Here is a 12,606-nt window from a genome sequence, read left to right as displayed (position 1 = left end):
AGAATGGAACTATGAAAGAAATCTTTCAAAAATGTAAAAGAAAATTATTTTCAACCTAGAATGTAATACCTAGTCAGACATGCAGGAGGGTGGAATAAAGATATTTTCAGAAACACAAGAACCCAAAATATTTCATGCAGAAGGGATGAAGAAATTAATAGAAGTTATGTTGCAGCAAAACAAAGAAGTAAATCAAGATAGAAAGTAACTTGAGATTCAGGATACTATGAGTCCAACACAGGAGAACAGTGACAATTATTAATTTCAAGATTTGCCTCGCAAGGACACAGTAAAACAGAGAGAACTATAGGAGGGAAGCAAGGAATTGATGGATTATTTAATGTGCCTGAACAAGTAAAGAAGAAACAAAAAGAACTTTTATACTTCTATTGGGAGTATAAAATACGGCTCCTGGGTGCCAAGGTCCTAGGTCACCCTGAAGTTGTACACCAGGACTCCTCAGCGTTTCCCACCTATACTTTAAAATGTTCTGTGACAGCACTTACCACATGGCAGTATAGTTCTATATGCACACATCTATTTCCCCAACAACTGAGAGCCTCTGATGATCTCTCCTGCTTACTGTTGAATGCACAAACCTATACAGTGCCCCCCCTCTATAGTCTTTCAGTAAAAACAGTCATGGCCAGGTGCAATGGCTCACGCCTGTAATCCCAGCACTTTAGGAGGCCAAGACGGGTGGATCACTTGAGGTCAGGAGTTCGAGACCAGCCTACCCAACGTGGCAAAACCCTATCTCTCCTAAAAATACAAAAAATTAGCCAGGCATGGTGGTGGGCACCTGTAATCACAGATACTTGGGAAGCTGAGGCAGGAGAATCACTTGAACCATGGAGGTGGAGGCTGCAGTGAGCCGAGATTGTGCCAACGCACTCCAGCCTGGGCGACAGAGCAAGACTCAGTCACAACAACAACAAGAAGTCACTACAAAATGTGTTTTTCAGAAATACAGATTTGTGAATGACATGTTTTCATAAGGCTGGGTATATAATAGGAACAGGAGACAATGATGTTAGGATGCTCAGATTGGCCACTGTAAACAAGTGTTATTTAAACCAAAAAAAAAAAAAAAAGCTTGCCTCACCAGAATACACACTGCTTGGCTAAGTAGTAAAGACAGCTATAACAATGAGAACTTTTAACATGAATAAAAAGTTGCATTTTAAGAACAGTACAGTAGTTTCACTTAATCACTTCTACAACTGCCTAAAATAGTAAGTTGTTGAAAGCAGTATCACAATCATAAGTATAATTTCCATTTTGACATATGAATTGAGACCAAAAAAGGATATTTTCCAAATTTATTACTGGTATCCATGAATGTAGTGATATAACACAAGTACTAGGAAAGACACACACAGGCATTCTTGTTTGTGGCTTCATGTGTACACACTTACGTGCATTCACACACACACACACACACACACACACACACACACACACACTCTCCTGCTTCTATGTTAATGCAACCTACCTGATTGACAAGTTCAGGGATGCCTAAAGCTCTGTCAATTTCTTCCAGGCCTGTGGCATCTGTGTTGCTGAGAAGAGTGTGTAGCTGGTCCAGTAATGCTCTTTCATCACTCTGGCCTTCCAAGTTGGAAGGCGGCCCGACAAGATCATCCAGGGAATTCCTGAGAAGGGGCCTAGAAAGAGACTTGCAATCAATTTCAATAGTACTCCTCTCTTAAAAAAAAAAGTAACAGATTACAGCAACCATGCATAATATTTTTTAATGAACAGTAACTCAAATACTACAAATACCAATAATAAACCAGTGGTTAAAAAAAAAAAAAAGTGAATGGCATCAATTAAAGTTTAAGGCCCACAATTTAAAAACTTCACGGGCCACTTTAGACCACCATAGACAGTTTAAACCCCCACCACGAAAATTTAATTGCTAAACACTAGGCATTTGAGGTACAGCAAAAATGGGGACCAGGGGAGCACAGGTAAGGATGGGAGAAGATACCCTCAAGAAAATAATCAAGGAGGTAGTAATTATAATACCTGAAAATTAGGGAAATCAAAGGAAGTAAAAGAAAGGATAGAAATGCGCTATCACTGATTGAGTCTGGAGAAACGCCCAAAATAACTCTGTCGTACTTGCCCAGAGAGCTCATTATTGGCAGTGTAATACAAACCCCAGACACCCACAGCAAGTTGCCTCAGTTCTCCAACACATAAAAGGGCATGAAGTTAAACATTTATCCTGCCTCAGAAAAGTTCTGTTAACTTCAAACTATTTGCTCTCTACTGAGTAGAGAAGCATTCAAATAAATAAATTCATATAGTTACCTCACTGTCTGCTCAATAGGTAAGTTTATTTTTGTTTTCCTTGCTTAACTTAATGCAAAATTCTGGTTAAAGTTGACACTGACACTGTCGTCCTCTTGCATGCAAGTAAGTTACTAAGCTAAACAAAAACGAAATATAATCTGCAATCTTACTTTTATGAACATTTTAAAAGATGCACAGGCATTCTTGTATGTAGTTCTTTCACTATCATCACTGAAATGTTTAATTTTAGAAAACAATTGGCCAGTCCTTAAAAATGAATTTTCTCAACAGGCAGCAGGTAGTTGGGGGAGGAAAAAGTTTAGAAAAAAAGTTAATTCTTCTGGAAAATTGAGGCTAACCCTCCGAAGAACATTTCTAAAAGCACTAGAAACACATACTTATATGTTTTCCCCTCCTCATGGGACTTACATTATGAGAGACCATCACCTCACAGAGAGGCTCTCAGATGGCCACTGAATGGCCCTGATGGCTGGACAACATGGTCGTATCTACTCCCCATCCTGTGAATGCCACATGCACTGCTTACTGACTCAGCCTTATTTTTACACACAATTATATGAGAAAGGCCCAGCTGGCAACCAAATACCTCAATTACAGGGAATTCTCATTCTCTTTCACGTTTGGCTCCTATGCTCCAACTCTTTTCTAAACTACCAATGCAGAGATTTCTACAGAGTAACAAAATAAAGCCCCACCTATTTTGAGTGCCATGAGGAACTTGTTCCATGGACAACATGCCATCGGACCAGGAACCGAGTTGGTTAGATGATGCTGCCTGGCCATAGGGATTAGCCCCCATTCCCATGGGGATTTCACCAGGCCCTGAAGGAGCAAAAAGAAAGCACAAATTCTCGAATAAGAGCAAAAGTTATCCTGAAATATCCAATTTTCTTTTTACATAAAGGGGGAAAGAGGGAGACTTACTCATTTGAAGCATCTGCTGCTGCTGTTGCTGAGGCTGCAACATTGGTCTCACACCTGGTATGCTATTAGACCGAAGAGGCAACGTGGGCACAGAGCCACCCAGTGCAGCTCTGGGTAAAGACGTATTATAATCCCCTCCTGGTCTTCCCATGGAGTTTGAATTCATAGGTTCCATTCTGCTGGCCTTTGAGTTTGGTAAGCCCCAGTCTCCTGAGGAAGGAGTCTGAGTCACAGTCACATTTCTGTTTGGTCCACCTAAAACAGGTAGAGATACTTAGGTCTTTTGCATATTATAAAGAAATCCTTCTTATACCACATAAATACAGCCATTACACACATTATCAGCCTTGACAAAACAGCACTTTGTCATGGTAAGAGAAGGGCTAGCCAACTGTGGAGACACAGGCCACTATTCCCACGTATTCAACAAGTTGGAAAATGTCATAGACCAAAAGACTCAAGAGTTTACATAACCAAGACATAGAATAAAAGGCTGGAAAATGTCATAAACCAAGACCCTTGAAGAGTTTACATAACCAAGACATAGAATAAATGAAGGATATTCATGGAAGAAACATACTTAGGTTATTCAAAAAGTTATTATTAACTCCCAATTACTTAGATGGCTTTAAGTATTTTAAATATGTCTTTCCAAAAATAACTCATAAATACTAATTAGAAATAACATACCCATACTTGAGCCATAATTTTCCTGACTATCCATCATTCTTGGATTCCCACCCAACATGGGTTGCTTTGGTAACATGGGGAAAGCACTGATATTTTTTACAGGAGGACTTGAGCCAACAGAAACAGGGCTATCCAGAGACACTGCTCGGTTATATGGAGGACGAACAGACTGCACAGACTGTGGATTTTTCAAACCTGTTGAAAACACAATGCAAAAATATTCCTTGGTGATTTAATACATAAATAATCAAGTAAAAAACACAAATACTACCACTCCCCATCCAAGAATGTCCTTCTTACAAAAACAAACACTGTCTTCCTTTACAAAATAAGTACCAGCCCCCACCTCCCACCCTCCCAAAAAAGGTCTCATATTCCAAATAAAGTAGAAACAACAATCTCTGTGTTGGCTAAAGTACTGAGAACTCTTCTGTAGCCTGATATGGTCACTGATATCCTGCTTCGCTTAATATTGAAAAATTCACAAATGCTCCAAACTTCTGAAGGTTCTTATATATTTGCTTATTAAGTATACTGTTTATAATTTTACAATAAACTTAACCAGATAAGTTGCCTTCTGATCAAAAAGAAATAAAATTGCCTTCTAACCTTTTTCCCCCCTACTCTATTCCAGCTTAGGAAATAATGCCACTGAAAATGAACAACGACCATTCTGAGTAACTGTGAATCCTGCCTTTTCAATTGATACATGTCTCTTTTTTTTTTTGAGATAGAGTCTGGCTCTGTCACACAGGCTGGAGTGTGGTAGCACGATCTTGGCTGACTGCAGCCTCCGCCTCCTAGGTTTAAGTGATTCTCCTGCCTTAGCCTCCAGGGTAGCTGGGGCCACAGTGTGGGCCTTTGTTAAATTGATGAAGAGGGGGCTAGATAAGAACTAGCAAACACCAAAGAAGAAAACTCTCTTAATTAAATGACAAGATTCTGTTAAGAACCAATAGACAGGTTTTAGTTAGAGTTTGAGTTGCCTTTCTTTTTTTTCTTGAGACAGAGTCTCACTCTGTTGCCAGGATGGAGTGCAGTGGTGCGATCTAAGCTCATTACAACCTCCGCCTCCTGGGTTCAAGAGATTCTCCTGCCTCAGCCTCCCAGGTAGCTAGCTGGGACTACAGGCGCACAACAACACACCCTGCTAGTTTTTGTATTTTTAGTAGAGATGCTGTTTCACTATGTTGGCCAGGATGGTCTCAATCTCTTGACCTCGTGATCTGCCTGCCTTGGCCTCCCAAAGTGCTGGGATTACAGGCATGAGCCACCGCACCCAGGTGGGTTGCTTTTTAAACCAATTCTCTGTGACTAAGAAAAATATATGCCCTAGTACCTACTCTACTCATCTGGAACAATCAAAGATGAACATTTTTCTGTAAGTGCCATGATTACTGGTATATTAGTTAGAAATGGGAAGTTTATTTAAAAGTAATTTTTTAAAAATAGGAAAATGTCGGCTGGGAGTGGTGGCTCACATCTGTAATCCCAGCACTTTGGGAGGCAGAGGCAGGTGGATCATGAGGTCAGGAGTTCAAGAGCAGCCTGGCCAATATGGTGAAACCCCATCTCTACTAAAAATACAAAAATTAGCCAAGTGTGGTGGTGTGCATCTGTAGTCCCAGCCACTCGGGAGGCTGACACAAAAGAATCCCTTAAACCTGGGAGGAGGAGGTTGCAGTGAGCTATGATCATGCCACTGCACTCCAGCCTGGGTGACAGAGCGAGACTTCGTCTCAAAAAAAAAAAAAAACAAAACAGGAAAATGTCCAAAAAGCTTTCTGAAGCACATACAATATAAATTAGTACAGAAAACAGAGGCAGAATATATGTTCTGAAAGCTACAAATGCTATTTATATCCCGGTCTCAGTGTTAAGAGTGTTTACAGGTATGCAGAAAAGTTTCAATGGCAGCAAAAACTAAACCTAGTTCCTTTCTTACCCAGAGAATTTGTTCCTTGAAACATCTGTTGCTTGGTCCCCAGATGACTACCATTTGTGGATACAGAATTATTATAAAAGTCAGAACTAGTCAGATCACCAAGAATAGCATCTAGATTATCCAAGTCTCCAGATCCCTGAAAATTAAAGTTTTAAAAATTAGCCTGTGTACATTACTAGACACATAAATATAAACATACCCATAAGAAAAAAACCACATATGAATAGAAGTAAAATACAAAAATTACCTACAAAGATAATGCCCAATTTAAAGGCCAGTTTATGATTAACCCCCATCTCTAATCTTCCTCCTTGAAAGTACAAATAGTTTAAACTACTGAGATTAAATCACTAGATTTAGTCCTTTCCAAGGGGCATTTTTAAAATTTACACAAGACATTTAACTGCAGAATATTTTGCAAGTAACATTAGTCACTAGCAGTGCCTTGATAATTAGCTAACAGACATCTGCATCTATAAATACCTTCTGAAAACAAGTGTGTTAATTAATAAAAGGGGCAAGTTGAGATATTCACAGGCATGCTCTAAAAGGGCTTTGGTCAATAAATGTGGCTCATAGTAGGTTAAGCCCAATCCTAACTTTAAGCTTTTCATTTGCTCAGGTGCATATTAAGTATCTCCTAGAAGTTTGCGAAGTACTTATACAGAATGTCACCTTGTACATGAAATTTGATCCTACCTTAAAATCAAAATTATGCTGCTTAATACAAGTTTTTTTTGTGATTACTTCTACCATTCTCTTAATGACCCAATGTACCCATTCCAGCAATAAACACCTCCTTAAAAATTTCAAATTGGCTACTACAAAGTTATAGTCACATTCTAAAACATACACATCTGTTATTTCCAAATTAAATCATAATACATTTGACTGGTGCCCAAAATAATTATAAAGAAATGACAGCTGAAGATTTGACTTCCTTTAAATAAACCTAAAATGGAAGAATTTGTATATCACATATTATCTTTCTAATACAGAAGAAAGATGAAATACAATGACTAAGCTGAAATATACAGAAAACAAATTACCTCTTCACTGGTTTCTGTCTTAATTTTAGGGTCTTTCTCTTGACTTGAGCTAGGAATGGTAGAGCTGGTACACTGACTCATTTTATTATCCACTCCTTCCACTTGGGGCTGTAGTTCTTTAGAGAGTGCATCACTAGGATCATCCCTGTCCAGCAGGTATCTAAGAAGTGCATTATTCTCCTTCTTCTTAGGACTCAGTTGCTCCTGCTTGACAACATTTCCGTCCCCACAAGAAGTTATACTGCTGGTGTCTTTCCCAGTGGCTTCTGCAGTAATCTTGGCTACTTCAGCTGGTGAATTCCCATTCTGCAGCAACTTGTGTAAAATCCGGTGCTTCTCTTGTAACAGTGACCCATGCATACTGGATGTGGAGGATACTCCTCCAGATGTTGAGGAGGAGACGCCAGAGGGGCTGGTAACACTAACAGAAGATTCTTTACAATTTGAATCTAGTGGGGAGTTGGTCAAAGAGGAATGACCCCGGTCATCAGATGAACAGGTAAGTAACTGCAGTAATTTTTTATGACCTTTGCTTTCCAAAGGACCCCTTTGATTCTCTGACCCCTCAACACTACTCTCCTTATTTTCTTTGTCACCGAGGTGATCTCTGCTATTTGACTGACACATTGAACTCTCCACTGGATTTTGGTCACAATAAAAGCCTAGGGGACTCTTGGAATCCTGACTGCTTACTTTACTTGGCTGGGTTATATTCATATTGGGAGAGTTATCCAATTTGGGGCCTGGTGATGACAGAGTAGATAAAAGAGAAGTCCCCACACCCTCACTGATGGCTTGCAGGGCACTGAGAGAGCTGCTGGAAAAGCTGTGGCTCCCAGTATTGCCAGAAGATCCCATGGGAGAGTGCACACCTGAATTGGAAAAAATTTAGGAAAAGAATTAGACTACCAGACACTGTAACAAAATACAACGTAATTCTTCAAAGTTTCTATTCATCTGTTTTAGAATAGAAACTTTGAAGAAGTTTATTTCTTTATATTCTTATTCTTTATAAGAATTACACTAGGATGGAAAGAAGAATTACTTAAAAAAAAAGGAAATGTCAACACAAATACCTGCAACAGGAGAAAACTGATGTGAGGCCATCTTTGGACTCCCACGATTACGAGGAGAAATCATGATATTCTGCTGGTTGGGGGCAAGACCAGGACTCCCATGTGGGGGGCTACTCATGTTGAGCCCATAGTTGTTGTTCTGGTAGGAAGATGGTGATTGCATGCCTGGCCCAGAGGTCACTGAAGCTATGTTACTGGAACCCCCGTACCTAGCTCCACTCATCTGCCCTGTGGTGCTAGGGTCTGCCAAGCCATAGGCCCTGCTGCTTGGCATCTGTAAGCCTTGGTTTGGTGACATACTCATGCCGCCTACTGAACTGTTGCATCCAGCCATAGGTGGTCTAATCCCTTGTCCAACAGGATTTGGGTTTGTTCTATATCCATTCTGTTCTCTGCAAAACAAACAGCAAACATTTACTAAAAAATTATAAGTATGCCTGAAAACAGCAAACATTTACTAAAAAATTATAAGTATGCCTGAAAACGGCCAGCCACAGTGGCTCACACCTATATTCCCAGCACTTTAGGAAGTCAAGGCAGGAGGATCACTTGAGCTCAGGAGTTAGAGAGCAGCCTGGGCAACATAGCAAGATCCTATCTTGCCAAAAAAAATTTAAAACTTAGCCAGGCATGGTGACATACATCTGCAGTCCTAGTCACTCAGGAGGCTGCAGTGAAGGATTGCCTGAGCCCAGGAATTCGAGGCTGCAGTGTGCTGGGATGGCACCACTGCATTCCAGCCTGGGTGACAGATCAAGGCCCTGTCTCTATTTAAAAAAAAAAAAAAGAGAGAAAAAAGGGATGAATTAACTACCCTGGAACTTATCTTTTTAGGCAGCATTCCAATACCTAGTGACAATTCCAATCTACATATTGATCAATTATTTACCTAATAACATATTTTTCAGTAAGCCACAGAATCTGTATGAGTGAGCCCACTGTAGTATTATGAAAGACCAACAGTTTGGTTAACTGGAGTATCAGATGGGCTTTATTAGAGTTGCCACATATATAGAGTTGCTTCACCTGGAGGTACCTGCAAATTACTCAAGATAATTAATGGGTAAATAGCCTCCCCTTCATGAGTTTCTTATTTGCCACTACCAACACCAACAGTAACTACCTTTAAAGTGTACCCTCAAATTTTAAATTCAGTCCCCAAAGCAACAGGCATCATCAGAAATGAAAGGTAAGACATGTAATCAGATTTTATATGCTCTTTTATCCATCCATTAGCCTTCCCATCCCCTAGCTTTCCTGTAAAGTATTTAATAAATAATCACTTTCACATAAAAATACAACCTTAAACATATCATAATCTGAATCTAAACTCATTTCATCAAACCCAATAACCTTCCTGTGTTTTGACTCATTATTTTGTCCCTTCCCTTTTTACTTAAATAATAAAGCATTTTGAGAACACTGCTGCATTCAGTGTTAGAATACACAGTAATCTATCATTACCTCTGAAGAAAGTGGGTTGAAACAAAGCCATGTCGATCATTTGTTACGGGATTTCGGAAGAGTTTGCTTTTTGTCTGTGCAGTCACTATAGTTCCATCAGCCAATGAGAATCGATATACTGGGGTTTCTGCATGGCCATTAAGATAAGCTGTTGAGGAAAAGATCCCATCAGTAGTAACTACAGTCAGCAGAACAAATATATATATAGGAGGCATTAGGAAATATACTTCAAGTACAACATTTCTAAAAATCCAAGGAAAGACTGGATCTGCACCAAAATTATGAACAGGGTAAAAAAAGAACACTCAGGAATCATTTTCCTATCCCACACTGACAAAACAGCAACTACACTCATCATGTATATACCAAACATAATGACAAACAAGATCAAGAATAAACTCCAAAACCAGGTATGGTGGCATGCACCTGCAGCCCCAGCTACTCAGAAGCTGAGGCAGAAGGGATCACTTAAACCCAGGAGTTCGAGTCCAGCCTGGGCAACATAGCAAAGCCCTGTCTCTAAAGAATAAAATAAAACAAAACAAAAAGACAAAGAATCAACTCCAAAATTCTTTACCTTCTTGATAGTGACGTTTCTGGGACCATGACTGCCCATCATTTAGACTAAAAAATCTCTGAATACACCTTCGGATTATATCTTCAAAGCCAGGCCTCATGGAGGATCTCAGTGAATTTGTATCTATATTGACAACCTTTCCTAATTAAATGGAAAAAGGAAAAAAGATTTATATCCAGCCCACAAGTATTTACTGGCTGCCTACACATGGCTTAGAAAATAAAATAAAAATATGAAATCTTTGCTCCACCTTCTCTGATCCAAATTTCTACTATACTCAGAGCATTTCTCCTTAAGGACATAGTACCACAGGATTCTCCCAACATGTTCTGCTATGGAGCATAATAAAAAATTTGGTCTTTGTCCAGATTTCTAGCACAGAGCTCCTATCTAAAATCCTCAGAATTTCCTGAGTAATAAAAGTATCTTCAGGTTATTCATAAAAAGACCCTCTGGAACAAACCTCAATTTGCACCAATGAGGTGACTTACTTAGGGTGAGGCCTCTAGATCACCTCAGGATGAAGCTGGTAATCAGAAAGACCAAGTAATAAAAGGATTAAAACTTTCTGTTAGTAGTTCCACCTATTAACCTTCAGGAATTGGGGGTGATGGAGAAAAGAGAGCCTGGTGATTAAACTCTATAAAAAATTATTGGCAGGGTGTGGTGGATCATGCCTGTAATCCCAGCACTTTGGGAGGCCAAGGAAGGCAGATCACAAGGTCAAGAGATCAAGACCAGCCTGGCCAACATGGTGAAGCCCTGTCTCTACTAAAAAAATACAAAAATTAGCTGGGCATGGTTGGTGGCGCATGCCTGTAATCCCAGCTACTTGAAAGGCTGAGGCAGGAGAATCACTTGAACCTGGGAGGAAGTTGCAGTGAGCAGCGATTGTGCCACTGCACTATAACACCTATGAGGAAAACTGTTTGTTCAAAGAGATTCTATCCCTGCAACTATGAAGCAAGAGAAAATACCTGCTTAAAGAGCTAACAGGGACAATTGTTTGCATCTGAGAGATGATCCCATTTTTCAAAACTTAATACCTAAATTTGGAGAGTTAACCAAATACTCATTTCCTCAATACTGGAAGCTTCTGACAACTTTTGCTTAATATCAAATACAGTGGAGACACAAACACATACTCAAAAATACTATGAAATTAAAGGAGGTTTCATGACAACAGATGGTCCTTAAAAAATGTCTAGGCCTTTTCACTCTAAGCAGCGCTAGGGTGGCTGGCAAAAACAAGTGCCTCACAAAAAGTGGCAGAAGGGGAACAAAGAAGTGGCTGATCCATTTTCTAAAAAAGATTGGTATGATGTGAAAGCACTAGCTATGTTTAACGGGTAACAAACTAGTCAAAAGGGCTCAAGGAACCAAAACTGCATCTTATGGCCTAAAGAACTGTATTTTTGAAATGAAACTTGCTGATCTGCAAAACGAAGAAACTACCCCTTGGAAAATTCAGACTAATTACTGAGGATGTCCAGGTCAAAAACTATGTGACCAGCTTCCATGGCTGGTCTTGGATCAGCTTCCAAGCCTTTTCTATGTCTCTGAACACAGACAGATTGATCCAAGCCACGGAACATGGCCTGGACATCCTCAGTAATCTTTTCAGTGACAAAATATGCCCCACGGTTAAATGTGGCAAACTATGAAGCTCCTGCTGATGTCAAGATTGCTAATACTTACCTGTTTTGTCTGTTTTGTGTAGATTTAACTAAGAAATGCAATAATCAGATCTGGGCAATCTCTTATGCTCAGCACCAACAGATATGCCAAATCTGATGATAATGGAAGTTATGACCCAAAAGGGACAGACAAATAGGTTGAAAGAAGTGGGCAATAAACTGATTCTAGAGAAATTAGGAAAGACACAGAAAAGCTTGTCCATTTATTTATCCTTTCTATGACATATTCATTAGAAAAAGTAAAAATACTGAAGAAAACCAAGTTTGGTTTGGGAAAATTCATGGGGCTTCACAGTGAAAGGTAATTCTGGAAAAACTGTTGAAGATTTGAAAGGTGCTAGTATTGAACAAGCTGATAAAGATAAAACACCAGTCCAATATCTGTTTAAAAATCAGAATTTTAAGGGTGACCAAAAGTCTTATTAATGGCGGAAGGAGGCTAGGGAAAGGGGACAAACGCATTCCAGGAAACAGTAAATGCCTGTGCATTCGTGCCCAAAATAGAGCAGATTTGTCCTCAACCACCTACCCTAAGTTCAGCCCTGGGCCACATGACAAATACAAAATAGATGTTCATAAAAAGTTTATTAAATGAAACACATCAGGGAAAAAGAATAAAATATCTCCAGAGGTCACAAAAAAGTATCGTATTGAGTGCAATAAGCCTCCTATAAAACAAGAGATACCCACTGGAAGGCATTAACTATAACTATGGTAAGATCTCAGTTTTAAATTATATTAATCACACAAAGCATTTGATTTTTCTTGCTTGGTCATTTTTTTCTTTATCATGTCCTGTTTTCTTTCATGTTTGGTAATTTTTAAATTTTGTAATAAACATGTATTGTTTATATATATACTA

The 12,606-nt window shown here is 39.3% G+C and overlaps 1 protein-coding gene across 50 annotated transcripts in view; it reads right to left on the bottom strand.

Moving 5' to 3' along the window:
• NCOA3 (nuclear receptor coactivator 3) overlaps positions 1–12,606 on the bottom strand; it is a 147,191-nt gene that overhangs the window by 12,706 nt on the left and 121,879 nt on the right. For all 50 annotated transcript variants that reach the window (XM_078371862.1, XM_078371861.1, XM_078371865.1 and 47 more), the window contains 9 exons: positions 10,048–10,188; positions 9,471–9,618; positions 8,007–8,398; positions 6,931–7,802; positions 5,882–6,017; positions 3,937–4,131; positions 3,247–3,501; positions 3,018–3,144; positions 1,496–1,667 (listed from right to left, as the gene is read on the bottom strand). In XM_078371862.1, coding sequence (XP_078227988.1) covers positions 1,496–1,667; positions 3,018–3,144; positions 3,247–3,501; positions 3,937–4,131; positions 5,882–6,017; positions 6,931–7,802; positions 8,007–8,398; positions 9,471–9,618; positions 10,048–10,188 — 2,438 coding nt within the window. The remainder of the gene's footprint in view (positions 1–1,495; positions 1,668–3,017; positions 3,145–3,246; positions 3,502–3,936; positions 4,132–5,881; positions 6,018–6,930; positions 7,803–8,006; positions 8,399–9,470; positions 9,619–10,047; positions 10,189–12,606) is intronic.

This window comes from Callithrix jacchus, chromosome 5 (genome assembly GCF_049354715.1).
Source record: "Callithrix jacchus isolate 240 chromosome 5, calJac240_pri, whole genome shotgun sequence".
NCBI lineage: Eukaryota > Metazoa > Chordata > Mammalia > Primates > Cebidae > Callithrix > Callithrix jacchus.
Note: the sequence above shows the minus strand (reverse complement) of the source record. Positions and strands in the feature narration are given on the sequence as shown.